The sequence below is a fragment of the Mixophyes fleayi genome, chromosome 9, assembly GCF_038048845.1.
Source record: "Mixophyes fleayi isolate aMixFle1 chromosome 9, aMixFle1.hap1, whole genome shotgun sequence".
Lineage (NCBI taxonomy): Eukaryota > Metazoa > Chordata > Amphibia > Anura > Limnodynastidae > Mixophyes > Mixophyes fleayi.
Genome location: NC_134410.1, coordinates 30142525 through 30159653, shown reverse-complemented (window position 1 = coordinate 30159653; position 17129 = coordinate 30142525). Strand labels below are relative to the sequence as shown.

The 17129-nt window shown below is 38.7% G+C and overlaps 1 protein-coding gene across 2 annotated transcripts; it reads left to right on the top strand.

Moving 5' to 3' along the window:
• The first annotated feature begins 3048 nt into the window (after positions 1–3048).
• P2RY10 (P2Y receptor family member 10) lies at positions 3049–16137 on the top strand. Of its 2 annotated transcripts, none has more exons than XM_075185998.1 (2): positions 3049–3172; positions 13410–16137. In XM_075185998.1, the coding sequence occupies exon 2, from the start codon at positions 13452–13454 to the stop codon at positions 14412–14414; it is 963 nt and encodes a 320-aa protein (XP_075042099.1). In that variant the 5' UTR covers positions 3049–3172; positions 13410–13451; the 3' UTR covers positions 14415–16137. The 2 variants fall into 2 exon arrangements, with proteins under 2 accessions (XP_075042099.1, XP_075042100.1); XM_075185999.1 differs by lacking the exon at positions 3049–3172 and adding an exon at positions 6642–6738.
• The last annotated feature ends 992 nt before the right edge of the window (positions 16138–17129 follow it).

The window sequence follows — 17129 nt, the reverse complement described above, 5'->3', positions numbered from 1 at the left end:
ACCCATACATAGAGAGAGAGAGAGAGAGAGAGAGAGAGAGAGAGAGAGAGAAATAAATAAGACTTTAGACAAGAAGTGAGGATGCCTTCTAGCAAAAGCCTTTGTTTTGCCCCTGAATGCACTGTAATATGTTTCATGTTGTATAAGTTGAGACACTTAACTGTTACATTATTACAGTGTTACACTATTACATTTTTTTTAAATGATAGACTGACAAATTTTGCCCACAAAAAAACCCCTTTCTAGATTATTTTTCTGGCACATTTACATAACATAAGTGATTTATTCATTCCATGAATCTAACTGCCTTTTTCATTTATGACTGTTGAATTCTTTAAGTGAAAGCCTCAGACTTTTGTAGAGCAGATAACAGGTGCATCCTGTTAACAAATAAAGTCTGTTAAACCAATTTAACGAGAGTCTTCAACTCCTACAAATGCTGTCTTTGTATGTGCATGTTCTGAGAGCAATTACCTTACCAGAGTAGGCCTCACTTGAGCTTCCACATGGGAGGGGCAGTAACAAGACTTGTAGATTTAAAATGGATCTATACAAGCAGATATTTTAGATTAGTAAAACCTTCAAAATGTATTGGGGAGGGGAGCAAATGAAGTGGCGATGTTGCCTAAAGCAACCAGCGATATTTTATTATAGAACTTACAACTAATGCTGCACAAAGACAACCGTGTGAAGGAAATATTCCAACATCCTCTGCTTCTGTTTATAGACAATCCACAAATTTGAAGAATGTCATTGTCAAAAGTTTACTGTCCCATCCTAAAGTAACAGGCACTATACAATATCAGGATATTTGAGCACTGCCTTCATAATATAAGTACAGAATACTCCCAACAGATGGTAATATTACAATATTCTGAGAACCTTCACATATGTTGTGTCAACTATTATCTACCTAATATTGTAATGTCCCACTGGGGAACTGTATGTTGGAGACATGAGGCAGAAACGGATAGCAATGATTCATCTTATGTGACAAACAGCAAACAATAGAAAAATTTCAATAACTATCGATAACCATTTTTGCAAGTTCTGATACTGAAAGAGAACTTCAAATCTTAGAGAGATGTTTGGGGAATGTAAACTATTAACAGACCTCAATTATTCCTATAACTTTATATAATCTTATGATACTTTTGGAATTTGCCTTCACACGTCTCCTGAAGTCCTGTCACCTCTCTGGACCAAATCCCAATTAGAAAGCCATAGACTTTCACACTCCTTATCTGGAACAAAATCTTGAACACCCTGCTTTCCTCCATCATGCTGTGCATTCTAGCTTAACATTCCACATGTCCCTTTTCCTTTTAGCGTTGTCCAAGCAATAAAATATTTCTCCAAATTATATACACTTTGCATTTTGCAGTATCATTTGTAAGATGGGTATTTAAAGCTTGCTATTTATGTTTTATTTCTTTAAATTGATGCTTTTAAATACACACTGCTCATCAATAAAATGATCAATCAATCCAGTGCAGGTAAAAGCAAATTAAGTGAGAAGTTCAGGAGCAGAGCATTTTGGACCACGAGATAAGCCCACCACATTCTGATTAAAACGCGTCCACAAATGGCCAAATTTGGGGAAGACTCCACCCACTTTTTGTTAAGCTCCACCCTTTTTGTGGGCTGCAAATCCGCAAAAATCGGGACAGTTTGGAGCTATCGTTTGAAATAAAGAACCAAAATACTGGCTATTATCAGATGTTTATGGTGCTAACACACACGTCCTTTTTATGTCCATGTTCTAGCAATTATATGGCAAGGGTGAGATCAACACAGAAAACTCTATTTTTTTCCATTGATCTGTTCCTGAGATTTGCTACAGACCAGTGGTGGATCCAGACTGGGGCGATCAGGGCGTTCGCCCCCCCTAATAATGGTGGGATACTTGCAGGTGCACACTATGTACATGAGCCTTGCAGCTGAGAAGCAGGCAGAGGATACTGCCCGGGCGTTCCGATTATGATTAAAACACAGAGTGACTGGGCACTATCCTCTGCCTGCCTCTTGGCTGCCAGACACATGTACATAGTGTGCGGCCATAAGTAGCCCGTCCCTGCTAGCAGTGAAGGAGAAGGCAGGGCCCACCGTTCACAATGATGGCGCCCCCCCCCCCCATGGATTAATCTACATCTGCCCCTAGTACAAACTAGATTATCTACATATCTTTAGGGAACAATGTTCTTTACTTTAAGATGTGTTACAGCTGCATCTTAATGCAGGTCAGTACATCACATTTTTCAGCCATAAAAAGCAGAATCCTGAAATTGTCATGTACTCCCTTGGTGATACATGAATTTCAATGGGGAACAAAAACAGTGTCTGAAAGGTAATAAATCATAGTTGTCTATTCTCCCTGAATGTTCGGGAGATTCCTGAATTTCTGGGAGTCCTCCTGCACTCCTGGGAGAGCAGGGCAACCTCCCGGATCCTTTCCACTTAGTTAAGTGGTAAGGGCGAGGCTTAGGACGTAATTCACACATCATCATGACCTTGCCTCCTGCTGTTATAGGCCAAAAATAGTTATGTCCATTTGGGGGGTGGGGCCAAATGACACAATTCACAGAGCCTGAACCCCCACACACCCACCTGCCCCCTGGACCTCCCAGAAGACAAATTGCCAAAGTTGGCAAGTATGTAATAATTTATATAAGTAATATCACTTATCTGACACTGCCCTAAAATGCAAAGCACTGCACTGGGGTCATGAGTTAAATTCCCAACCATGGCCTTATCTTTGTGGAGTTTGTATGTCCCTGTGTTTGCATCAGTTTCCTCTGGGTGCTCCAGTTTCCTCCCGCACTCCAAAAACATACTAGTAGGTTAATTGTCTACTATCAAAAATTTACAGTCTCTTATGTATGTTAGGGAATTTAGACTGTAAGCTCCAATGGGGCAGGGACTGATGTGAATGAGTTCTCTATACTGCGCTGACAGAATCAGTGGCGCTATATAAATAAATGGTGATGATGATGGGAGTTCACCACCTCCCTTTATTTTACTTGATACTAAAAAACAAAAAGCAAGCCGTGGTTTGTACTTGTAGCTCTGTACTTCCTTTTTATGTTGGGCACACTCTGTAGATTAAATTCTCTGAATATTTCCATGTGTGCTGTACCGCAAGCAGTCATAACAGTTGCTCTGTTCTGTAAAGGTAAGCTTTGCTTTGCTTTCATTTTGTGCTGAATGTTATCTATACTTATTGTGGGTTTTCGCCCTAATTTAGAGTTAGGGGCAATTCCAGCAAAAGGGCAAATTTGCCTCTGGAAAAAACAGTTGCAAATGCAGTAATGTTTTTGTCTTCAGGGAAAATACTGTCTGCTTTTGCAAGCAGCACACAAATACTTGACAGGTTTATTTTAACACTACAGTTTAAAGTTAAGCTAAGATGCATCCCCTCCCAAATATAATTCTGTCCACACTTTACATTTGCCCTGCTGCAACGCAACATGGTTTTGCTAAGGTGCAAAATTGCACATTGTTGTTGGATTTACACCTAACCCTAAATTAGTCCCTTATTGTCTGTCTTGTATGCACTATGATTATGACAAGAAAGCAAAATGTGCAGTTAAGATGCAATTGGATTTCAGTCATGCAGCACTACAAAAACATGTAGATATCATGTTAAATGTGTAAACATAAATAGAACATACATATATATATATATATATATATATATATATATATATATATTTGCCAAGTTTGATAGAACTGTATAACACTGTAAACATTTAATAATGTGTAGTCATTTTGAACAGCTCAGCCCATGGAAGGCAGGGCTGAAAAATGTATCAGTATTTTGGGTGTTCGTAAGGGTAGGGAGATGAGAAGGGGGGTACTGCTCAGAGTCCTTTAGTTGCACAACTGCCTATGAGCCAACCTACTGTTTTCGGAAAGTCACTCGAGGTCAGGGGCAGGCTCCATAGTGGGCTACCTTGGGTTGGGTCATTGGACCACCTGCATTTTTTATCCCTGTAAAATGTTCCTAATAGGCTGCTGAGTCGAGTCTTGACCCCTGGGCTAAAATTTGCCAGCCCTCCCTTGCTCGAAGTCCACAAAAATCACCAAATTTAGACAGAGAGAAATCTATGTGTTTTTTTCTAGAGATACATTAAGATTTAGGTGAGATCTACAGAGCTCTCCATACGCAAAACTTTTTTTTTCAGACTAACACCACATTCATTATACAAGTCTTCCACAGGTTTAACAACCAAGCAACAGCAGAGTCTGTTTAACAAAACTATACTTGTCACAGCTTTCTGTTGTATGCTGTGGTTAGGTGTCTACATCTTCTCACTAACCACATATACGCATTTGTGTTATTAATGTCATGTCAATGACATATTTCTCTTTACATGTTTACTTTTTTCTTAAAGTATGTGCACATTGAAACAGACCATATGAGCAACAGCATGACTTCAGCAATTGCTCTCACATATCAAACTGTATTCATTGTAAACAAGAGAAGAAAAAAACCCTTCATAATGGCAGTTAGAGGGATAAGCTATAATGAACTGATCATCTGCAAAAGGGAGGTTGCAATCCTCCCATTTAACAGTGTATAAAGGGGCTCAGTGTGTATGTTCCCGTAAACCTTACATCCACCTTAGAATTCAAAACATTTTGCATGCAAATAAACACAGGGAGACATGTATAAGTTATTAAAAAATTGCCAGAACTTTTATTTTGATTTTAACTTTAACTAAACCTATGGTGGCGGAGAAAGGGCCCTGCGACACAGCTCTCAAGCTGATAACACTCTATCACAAGTGGACTGGCGCAAACCGCCGTACGTCCACAACCACGGGGAACAAATCCCATCATAACTTGCGCTGAGTTGGCGTCAGAGTGACTGCCCCATTAAAACTCACGCTGCCCTCCCTCACCGAGCCGAACAGGGACCCTCCTCACCGAAGGACCAAAAGGAGTTGCTGTTGCCTCAAAGGTGGGCAGTGACCTACGACAACTACCTGTGCGCCCACAATTCAGCCGCTGAACGCAGTGCCTTCCTACCGCAACACTAACCCAGAAATACTCACAACTAGGAGTGGGTGGGTGGGATCTCGTGCTGTGGAATGAGGCAGAACAGAAAGTACAGCCCACTATACCAATCAAGGTCCCTCCCACTGGAGCTCACATCGGTCGGGCCCAACCCTATGTTAACCCCTTAAGTTAAGTGTTCAGCTTACTACAAACCCTGTCGCCCTTTAAGTGCATTCGTCCTATGAAGCCTCACTTGTCATAAAATACGATTGAAAAATATACAGCGGTAATAATCAAAAAACAAAATTGTAAAATAATTAATTATCTTATTATTATTATTACTATTATTATTATTATTATTATTATTATTATTATTAATTATTATCATAGATTTGTAAGACCCTGCTCATTAGAAAGCTTACATCATACTTGCTTACTCTCCTGGAATTTCTGGGAGGCTCCCAAACTTCAGGGAATCCTCCCGGACTCCCAGAAGAGTAGGCAGATTCTAAAAGATGGAGATATTTACGGTATTGAATATCGGGGTCAGGGCTTAATTGTGTCATTAAGCCCCCCGCTATTCAATGACCTGTCTTGCCGGAGTCAGGAAGGTTACAAGTATGGCTTACATTCTAAGTCTAAGCGGGCACAGCTGAAGCAAGAGGAGCGAGTGTGGCTTAGAGTGGAGATTGGGACAACTGTGAGGGTGCATTGGTCTGAATAGTATTATCATGGACAAGGTAATAAAGAGATGGGGTTTTCTTTAACGAACGTTTAAAGATTTGAAGGCTGTGGGAAAGCTTCACTGGGTGTGGTACGGAATTCCATAAGTGGGAAGCAGCACCGGAGGAGTCTTATAACCACAAATTACTGTATCATATTCAAATTTATTTCCCTAAAAATTACATGAATCAAAAAAGACATACATCCTATAAATCGCTCCAGAAGCACCAATATCTTAAAATGGTGAAGCAAAGTAATCTCCCATAAACGATGCACAAATGTAACGCTCTAGGGGACATATTTAATTAGGTTTCCTGTCCGCGGCATCGCGCCAGAACAGGATGCAAAGTTAATCCACTGTACCGCAATAACGTGGATTCTTGTTTGCACCCCATAGGGTTGCGAACGAAAATCTACATTATTGCAATACCGTATTACCGGCGATACCGCGCAGGTTCGGCGGTAACGCGTGGACCGGAAACCTAATTGAATATGCCCCTAGTAGTCAATTCAATTCTGCATCGTGGTGTAGCGCTTCCAGGGCCTGTTGCACGCACAATACTTGCCGTACATAGACACAGATCAGACTGCGGTATACGCACATGCATATGACCAATAAAAGATCACATCAGAATACATTAAAAAAATGCTATAAAATAAAAGTAAAACTGTTGACAATATAATAATTTCTGGAAACATTTTTTTTTTCATAAATAAAGATGCTTGTAATGTGTACTGTACCTGCATTGCAGTTTTACTTGCATACATGTGTTCTGTGGTGTCTAATGGCACACATACATGTACTTGTTAAATAAAAGATTATGTCATGATAACCGATCAGCATTTACACTTGCCCTCTAGTGGGTGCAAATGAATGGGGGAAAACAAGAGCACTTACGAGAAATCAAGAACTTGAATTGGCCGCGTCTACCGATCGAAACACCCTTACTGTGCATGGGCTATGGTAGTCTGCCCCTTCCCTCTCCCATGGCACCTCTAAAGTCATAGGCAGTGGTAAGTGTCATTTGCATTCAGACATGAATTGCATGCAATTGCGTTCATTAGTGTAAGGCTCGTTTATGAGTATGCACAGAGCTATTTCACACAAGCTATGCTACGCAAATAGACATATGTATGTTCAAATATGAATAAGGTTCAGAATGTATAAATGTGTCAATCCTTGCTAAAGTTATCTCAGTACATCAAAAAGTATTTAAAATAATAAAATACAGCAGACTCTTGTATCTTATATGTTAAATAGCAACCAGTAAGCTGGTTCTAAACTTGTAAGATCACATGACCTAAGACTAGAGTCAGATTAAGGAGGGGGGCACTGAGGGCATGTGCCTCTGTCAGGGGGCCCCCTGGACCAGGTGCCAGCAGGGGTAGAGTGTGGTAGTTTTGGCTGCTGATCTTATGATCCCTCCCTCCCTCCCTTCCCCTATGTTTAGCCTCCTCCTATCCCTGTAAGAGACAAGTGTCACATGGGATGCACACCACATAACAGATGCCATCCCATATGTGCAGAGCTGAAAGGAAGGCAGACAGAAGAGTCTGCCTCTCCAACACAGCACGGTTGGAACAAGGTAAATGTGAGGAAAGGGAGCAGGGGTATGTTAATATAATATGTGAGGGAAGGGAAGGGGGGTTAATATAATGTGTGAGGAAAAGGAGGGGTCTTGTGACAGAAGGGAGGGATGGTCTTAATATAATATGTGACAGAAGGGAGGGATGGTCGTATTAATTTAATGGTGGAGTGTAGGTGGGGCTAATTATTTAATGGGTGCTATTTTATTTCTGGGGTGATGGTTGGGCAATTTAATTTATTGGTGGGGGCTAATTAATTTAATAATGGGGCCTATCTATTTAAGATGGAGGTGGTTTTGGGGAGAATGAGATTTATTAATGAAATGTGAATATTAAGTATTTAATGCTGGGATGGTTGTGGTAAATGGACATTTTTTTTAATTGTAAATGCTATTAATTTATTGCTGGGGCTGTTTGGAGGGAAGGAAATAGATTTATACTATGAATACTATGAATTTAATGCTAGGTCTGGTTGGAGGGAAATAGGTCTATTTTTTAAATGTGTGTGTTATTAATTTAATGTCAGGGCTGGTGGTGGGAAATAGATATATTTATCAAATGTAAACTATTATTTTAATGATGGGGCTGGATGAATTCCTTATTATTATTAAACATGGGCTCCATTGATTAAACCCAAGGGCTGGTTCAAGTTTTCTACATTTCCCCCAATATTACAGAATCCAGACAAGCAGCAACCGATCTAAAGAAATCAGCAGCCATAGGTAATGAAAGCATCAAGAAAAGGTAGGAGAGAGCAGGACAGTCTGCCAACTGTCCTCAATCTGGTGGGGCAGTCCCAAATTTGGATGACTGTCCTCTCAGTCAGGATTTGGTCAAACTGCAAGAGCAGTTGGGAGGTATGTCCCGTTTCATGCTGTACTGCTCGTAAAGGCAGAGCTGTGTGCACCTAACATTAGTTAGTATTGCCTGTGTATTTTTCTAAAATTTGTCTAAAATGATAATCATATTACATCATAGGAGTCTCTTTGTGCTAAGTGTCCCGGGCACCCCAGAGCCTTAATCAAGCTCTCCAAACACTCACCATTACTAGGAAACATAAAGTTTATAACTTGAACTGTGATTATACCAGATTATTCTGACTGGAGACATACTTTACACACAATACACACTTTTACAGTAACTCTTGAGTTTCGGAAACTAAATATGCTGAAACTCAACTGAAATTTCCTTCCAAAATTAGTTATTAACTCACCCACAGTTGTTACTGCTCTGGTTCAGAAACATATTAAATATGCAGAATAAATAGAATTATGTGACTAAGAAGTCAAGACAAAGTTTTTTTAATTATTAGTAACTACTCTTAGGGAGTTTCTTCTAAAAAAAAGTGAAAAAATGATTAACTCATTCACTGCTAGACTGCCAGTGCAAAAAAGGTTAAGCTAGTCCTGATTGTGGTGGCCTCATCATATACAAATACAGTAGGATCAGGGACAGGCTGGGCTGGGGGGCAGGGAGGCATCTACCCCCATCCAGGCTGGTTCCATAGTGGGCTACCTTGGGCTGGGTCACTGGGCCACCTGCAATTTTTCCCTTTAAAATGATCCTAATAGGCTTCTGTGTTGAGTTTTGTCCCCTTCCCCCCAGGCTAAAATTTGCCAGCCCACCCCTGAATAGGATACTCTGGCATAGGTGGTAAACATTTTACAACACCTATTTGCACTTCCATAAGGACTATAAGCATACATAATAAACATCTAAAGCAGAAGAAAGACAAGTATGTAATATATTTGTATTTTGGTATGTTTTGTATATTTCTGTAAGTAAACTAGGAAGAAAACAGATGCTGTTACAGGTAAACCACATACATATTTTCCTTAGAAGCACTGCACAATAAAAAAAGTTTTTCCCAGGTATCACCATTTTCTGTAGTGTAACACTCGCACCACTTTAAAGTGACTGCTGATTGGTGTGAGCAGGAGGACCAATAGAAAGTTGCAATTCTTCTTATCTGTCCACATGGCCTCACCACCCTTCCCCAGCATACCACAGCTCCCGGTTTTTGGGCAGAGCTGTGAGATGAAATGCAGAGCCCAGGAAAAACTGCTGCATGCGGTTAGGGTGACATTTTCCCCCCTCTTTCCTCTAAGACGTGCCTTCTCTTCCTGAAACCTCCACTCCTGCATTCTATGCTTTGAGAGGATTAACTTTTTCACCAGCCAGGCGAAAAATAATAGAGGTGCATTTGTTTCAATGTACTGGCACATGTGATAAAAACAGTTCCAAAGTGCTTTCACTTTCGTGACCCAACCATGTACAACAATGGTGTTCCAGGACTCCCTTTATTTACAGGGACAGCACAAGTATTAGATCACCTTGTCATAGGGAAAACCAGAATTGCAGATGAAAAAAGTATCGCTGGGTGTATGAATTCATTACACATAATTAATTTATTACAATAACACACATTAAAAATACACATAAAAGTCATCCGGGATTACTCAGTGATCATATCCCCATATGGGTTTATGGGATATGATCCCTGAATAATGCTGGCTGAATTTTAACATATTATTCTGTTTTTGCAAATGATGTTTGCAGTGGTGATCTAACTATACAACACTTTGAGTGATTGCTACTATTTGGATAATATTAATCAAATTGATACTGTATGATAGTGGATTTTGGATTGAGACGTTTACCATCTGCTTTATTGATTGCAGGTTCATTAAAAATCACGATTTACAAATTCATTATATCAGAATAGCTTTGTTTCCCAATTACAGCTATTATATTGTTTTAATATTGAGCTGCACATTCATGTATATGTTGTTGATACAATTTTATGTGGGTTTTTTAATATGTGTTATTTTACTAAATTTATCCATGCCCCCGGCACCTCTTCCATTGTAATTTTGGTTTGTTTCTAGGGATCTAGTTGTCCCTCTATTGGAGCAGAAGGTTGCTGGATGCATAATATACAGTGGCTTAAGAGTTAGCACTTCCCTCCTTTGTCTTCCCAAACTATGTATTTGCTTTTGAATTCATTATTACGGTCAAATTCAGTCCCAGGCTTGTCAGCAAAGAGCTGGAGACTAAGGGTGGAAGGGAGGGTACAGCTATTTCAAATGGTTGGATACCACCATAAAGCCTAGTGCTCTACTGGAGATACATCGATGATTTATTCTTTATTTGGAAAGTGGATTCTGTTTCATCTGATTTACTTGTTCAGCATCTGTAATAAGAGCAGCTTGTTTCTCTAATTATTGGCATATGGGAATGAGCAACATATACCTTCAACACACACCTTCTGATCACTGAGCTCTATATCACTAGAGTTCTCCTATTAATACTATAATAATAGCAAGTATTTTTTCCCCTTATGTGCACTATTGGGTAGGAGTCTCTAGGGTCTAGGGAAGATTCCTGTATTGCAATCTCAACAGACGATATATGATTTAATACATTTTGTGTCTTTTATAATAATAATGTTTATATGTGTTTTCTGAATGTGTACTTAATTTATATAATAAATGTGTTATATTAAAATTTACTGCAGGAAAAGTGTGCATTATGGTATTAGTCAAATGTCTGAAATAGCTGGCTGCATTTTTATCATTTCTTTGGTTTTTGAGATTTGTATCTTGTGGGTTGATATCCAACAACTCTCTAAAAATCAGCTACTGCCTATTTCCGGATCTCTGAAAGTGTGTGGTTTACATACATTTATATATATTTTCATTCAAAATAAATGAACTTTGTAGGTGTACTAAAGGTTTAAATGAGTAATTAGTTAGAGCCCTTAGAGGTCCTATTTTTGGACAAGGTTTCCAGTTTCATGCTGGGATGGGATGGGGCTTTTCCCGTCACCTGGGATGTGGGTGTCAGGGTAGGTAACAAGATCTATATATATATATATGCAATGGGAAAGTGCTGAATGGCTGAGACATATGTCCCAGGCTTTCTGCCTCGTGTACGTTCATTTCCCAAGGAGATTGTTTATGTGTGTGGAAAAAGCTTCCCAAACTGTGTTTCTCTGCTGTAAGAAATATGGTAAGGGTCCCTGGGGTTATGAATGGAGAGAGAGGGCAGGCTACATTTATCAATGCCATTCCGGTTCTTCAGGACCTCCAACCTAAGTGTAGGCTGATTTGCATCTGAACCTGTGTGTGGGTGTTTAAAAAGCAGGCAGGCTGGACATGCAGTCTCTCAGACCTGAGGAGGAGGATGGGTGCCTCCTGAGAGACTCTGCAACTGGTGAGCAATTACCCCTATGTTTTGTTTGTTTGTGCAACACAAGGTCCTTCACAGGAGAGAGGGTCTTCCTGTTTGTTTATTTAGTGCCGAACAGGCAAGGTGTTTTCTTTGTTTTTTTCTGATTAACAAAACCGGCTGAGGTCACTTGTACTGAACACCCTGGACATGTGTGACTTCTCTGCTCCTGTTCACTACCATCAATCTCAGGAGATAGCACCTGTTCCCTGACCCCAATAATATATATTTTCTTCTTTCTTGATTCAAGATAGTCCAAATATCTTTCTTCATCCTTCTTAGTCATAATTGTATCAGAGTGAAATCAGTGGTAATCGTTTTCACCATTACCACCATTCCGACACCGAGGAGTCCTACACTTAAATTCCGAATATGGGAAAAAACGATTGTAATATAAGCAGACTTACCTCCAAACCGATGCTGTAGATCTCCGATCGCAGCAGGATGTTGACTCAAAATTATTCCGACTAGTCAGGTGTCCGTCAGTAGGTTTTCACATCATCGCGACCTGTATCACTTTTAATTTAAAGCGGCAATGTCAGGACCCGGCAGGTTAAGTGTTTAAACACTTAACCCGACATTGCCGCTTTAAATTAAAAGTGATACAGTCACGATGACATAAAAATCTACTGACAGACACCTGATTAGTCGGAATAACTTCGAGTCACCATCCTGCTTCGATCAGAGATCTACAGCGTCGGTTTGGAGGTAAGTCTGCTTATATTACAGTTGTTTTTTTCCCACATTCAGAATTTAAGTCTAGTACTCCTCGGTGTCGGAATTATCAGCTCCGTTAAACAGTACCTAACTCGAATGAAAAATACCATGATTTGCAAACTTTAAATCAAAATCAGACCTATTTCAGGCAAACAGAATTTATGGGGTTTCATACAGCCCTACATGGTATCAAGGGAATTTTTCTATTTCACACAAATTTCTTGAACAAAATGATACTAAAATTTACTTGATTAAATTGCAATGAAGAAAGAATGAACTCTTTATTTATAATGACATGACATGGCATTATAAGAAACTTGAGGAGATCTATTATTTTATAAAGAGATGTTAACTATGTTTTTTGGCAGCTAAAGAAAAGAAATGAGAATTTGTATTTTTACGTGAGGATTAGGTTTTCACTTTTTGCACTGATTAAAATTGTACAGGATTTATTAACAACAGCGCCAAGTATAGTACATCTATATACTTATAATTTTGAGCCCTATTATGTTACTCCAACTATTGCCTCATTTAGTGATGGTCCATCTAACACCATGTACTTACTCATGTGAACTGTGTATTAGGATAATGGCTACTGACAGCGGGAGTGGAGAAAGTAACGGGAATGTAGAGAAAGTATCGTTCCTCCACTGTTCCTCTTTTACAGTCACTGCACTCCCTGTCTACATGAGTACATTTGTATGTGTTACTACATTTGGAAAGTTGGACTTATACAGGGTATATAAGTACTAGGATGGGAGGAGAGGTATGTGGGCATCATCTCTTACACTCCTAGAATTCTGTTACATGAAATGAGACTGTCACCTCTCTTTATGATAAAACAGACCGTTCTAAAATGTATTAATTACAAGCTCAAGATAATCTCATGTTTGAGACAACCGATGGCCCATCTTGTGCTTGTATCCTCTTACTTCCCTTTCTTTGCTCACTTACATGACTCAATTATAGGAAATTTCACTTTAATTTAACACTTCATCACTGTATACTAAAAACTGGACAGGACATTTTAAAACCTGGCAGAGTAAAAAACACATAGGTGGCTAGTCTAGAGTGGATGTGGGCAGTCTATTGTCAGTACGTAATCCTAATTGCAATGTTCAAATTGAAAATCCATTGTTTTCTTTACACAGAGATCCAAGAAATCAAAAGGGGATCTAGAACAATCAGAGAAAATGGCAAATGGAAGTCTATCAAACTGCAAAAGTGTCTTTGATTTTCAACATACTTTATATGCAACTACCTACACCATCATCTTCATACCTGGTTTGCTCGCTAACAGCATTGGTCTTTGGTTTCTCCACCAATTTATCAGCAAGAAGAACAAGGCCATTATATTCATGATCAATTTGGCACTAGCCGACCTGGCCCATGTTTTGTCATTGCCTCTACGGATCTACTATTACATAAATCACACTTGGCCTTTTAAAAACTTTTTATGCCTGTTGTGCTTTTATCTTAAGTATCTCAATATGTATGCAGGTATTATCTTTTTAACACTGATAAGTGTTCAACGTTACGTCTTCACCACGAATCCCTTCAAAGCCAAAGACTGGAAGAGGAGGTATGACGTTGCTATCAGCATAGGTGTATGGGTAGTTGTTGGGACCGCTTGTCTGCCATTCCCAATATACAGAAGCTCTGGATTGAATAATACAACCACCAGTTGTTTTGCTGATCTTGGAATTAAACAAATGAATGCTGTGAACACCATTGTCATGCTTACTGTGGCAGAGTTGGCTGGATTTGTTATTCCTCTCACTGTTATCACATACTGTACCCTAAAAACAAGAACACAACTTAAAGAGGACTCTCTGCAGTGTCAGAACATAAAAGAAAAGCGTAAAGCTCTTTGGATGGTAATAATGTGTGCATCTGTATTTTTTATCTGTTTCATACCATACCATATCATTTTCTTCTTTTACATTATGGTCACTTCGCATGTAATCCAAAACTGCACATTCCAGAAAATCATCATGACGGTACACCCCTTCTCTCTTTGTCTAGCAAGTATTAATTGTTGTCTAAACCCGATAATATATTATTTTACTGCATCAGAATTCCAGAATGAGGTGGTCAAATACAGTAACTCAGTGGTTCGTGCCCGCCTTATGAGAGAAAGTGTTTCTTCCAGATAGTAACCTTATTAAATTTATATTGTTAATGTATTACCCGTTCATAAAATATGTATGCTCATATTGTTAGATTGTAATTTAAGGGGTTGTACCATGCCTCTTCTGCTACACTAAACAGTCAATTCATACATTTGCCTGTGGCCCATTGGGAATCCTGAAAACAGTGGGCTGAAATGGATGGCATGTGATCGGATGGGAACTGGTCATGTGACACATCCTCTGGCTGCCATACAATCACTCTCTTTGGCCATGAAAGTCTGCTACTTGGGAAGTGTCACAAGAAATAGTGATTACCTTATTAGTGCAGATGGGTAGTGCAGCTCAGAATGATAGTTCAATAAGAGCTTTCTTGCAACAAATTACATGTAGGAATAGAAAAAAACCACAGTCGCAATAGAAAGCTACTTGTGATTTTTAAGAATGAGATGTTCTATAGACTATACAATATGAATGTCTAATTAAAATAGGATTATTTTGCTGTAGACATTTTAAATGTTATAATGTGAAAATTATGAGTGTAGGCCACTGGATTATAATATTTTATGGGTGTCTATGGATGTTTTTCATTTTCTTCCTAGGAAAGTTAGAAATAGTCTGAGGCTCAACTGCAAGCAACATAGGTTAACATTTGAAAGTATTTATTGCTGAATATACTTTGGCAGAAAAGCATTTTGGGTATTCCCAGAAATTCAAAGAAAAAAAGGGGAGAATTAAATAATGCAAAATACTATAGCAGGACACTACTCCTATATATGTGTAATCAAAGTACAGACAAAAGTCCTTACAACCACAGGCATTTGATTGGTGTTTAAAAAGTTCAAAAAGTTCAAAAGTAAAACTGAATGTCAACCACAAATGCATTTGACATGTGGTTGTTAACTTGCTGTTTTACTTGCATGTAAGAGGTTAATTTAGTCCATTGACAACCAATTTAACTTGTATTAAATGCACTGGATGGAGCAAGCAAGTGCAACACTCCTGTATGTGAGTAGAAGCGTGAATGAATAAGGGGTCATTGTAATCAATGGTTCCATTTTCAGACCTATTTAAAAAAATGCATTTGACATCAGAGGAAATATGGTCTTAAATTTAGGAGACACCACAATAAGAATAGTCTGCAGATCGTTGAAACATCAGAAACTGCTCAGCCTCTGAGAGATCTGTCAGATAAGGGCAAACAAGCATGCACTGGATGACATCCACACTATGCATTACTCAGGGTTTCATGGGTAATTTCCTCACTATGTTGGTCTATTGAACAAACTGCATGTCCATCTACACTGTAGATATGTATGGTATAGTGTGTGTGTTTATATATATATATATATATATATATGTATATATATATATATATTACACAATTTAACAAACATAAGTGGACAACAATATGCTTCAAAATGGGAATTATACATACGATATATACTGGCAATTTCACTGTATATTGTATAAAATTGTTATAAATAGTGTTTTTTTGTATATACAGCTCATTCAATTCATTATTTTAAAACAACTCTTCATCTATCGGAGAGTATGCCATTTTAGCAATTGGTTACAAAATCTAAAAATGTATTTAACTATGACATGCAGAGTAAGCAAATGACATTTGAAAATAAGTATTTTTTTAACTAGCGACAAAACACCTGTGCCAATATTGTATTTGCTTCATTTTTACTAAACTTTAGTTACCTTTCATGTAAATACATTATTTAATTAAAATTAAATTTAACTTTATTGTCCATTATTGAAACTATAAACTGTTTTTCTTATTATCTCTTCCTAAAACCACTCATCTTTGAAGCTGATTCAATTAGTCACTTGTTTCCCTAGTAGACTCACGAGCTTTGTTCATGTGCACAAGGCCGGCAATTATAGTAATGAAAGCTGCTAATTTTTGCTTGCCCCTCCATGGAGTGCCAACAAAAAATGAACAAAGATATTTACCTAAACATCACGTGGAAACACAATGCGTGATGCTACTATGGCACCTTGCAGCTAATTTAATCGACCCTTAGACTCTTTTTTTGCACGTTATTATTTTTCCTTAGTGGTGGCCACAGATTCCAAAGTGGCCCTTTCTGTTTTTGGCTAGCAATTTAAAAAGCAAAAGCAGCAACAGTGTTACCTAGAAACTTTTTTTTAAAAAAAGTCTGTATCCAAATCTTTCGATGACAGACAAGTGAAAAGTTAGAAACCATACAGTATAGGGAGCCAAGCTCCCAATCAGACCTAGCCACACTCCCAGACCACCCATTTCACAGGAAAGCCAAGAATTGTGGGGAAGGGCAGGTACATCCCCAGTAGTGAAACAATCCTCTGCAAGGTGAAACACATGGATTCCCTGTTGTATTTTGTGGTGAACGCCACTCATTGACTAGCTAACCTTGGACACTAAACAAGTGTAGACTTCGAAATCTGAATTTGATGCCAGAAAACCTTTTGATGGGTAGTATTTTTTTACTTACATGGATTTACCCATTGGACATGAATCATCAAGAGTTTCCTAATGGTTTGGCCATATGTGAAGATATCACCCTTAGCTGGGATGGCAGTTACCCTCTGTGTGATTCAACTTACTCCAGTAGACCAGAATATATCCAAAAAGAGACTTTATTATGACAGCACAACACCACAAGACGTTTACAAGATACAGGGTAAATGGTAGGATGTATACTCCAGCAGACTCTTGCAGTCAGCACTCCAAAGTAATAATCTCAGTCT

Excerpts from the sequence above, each read along its gene's own strand:
- P2RY10 (XM_075185998.1), top strand. The coding sequence starts at position 13,452 with ATGGCAAATGGAAGTCTATCAAACTGCAAAAGTGTCTTTGATTTTCAA.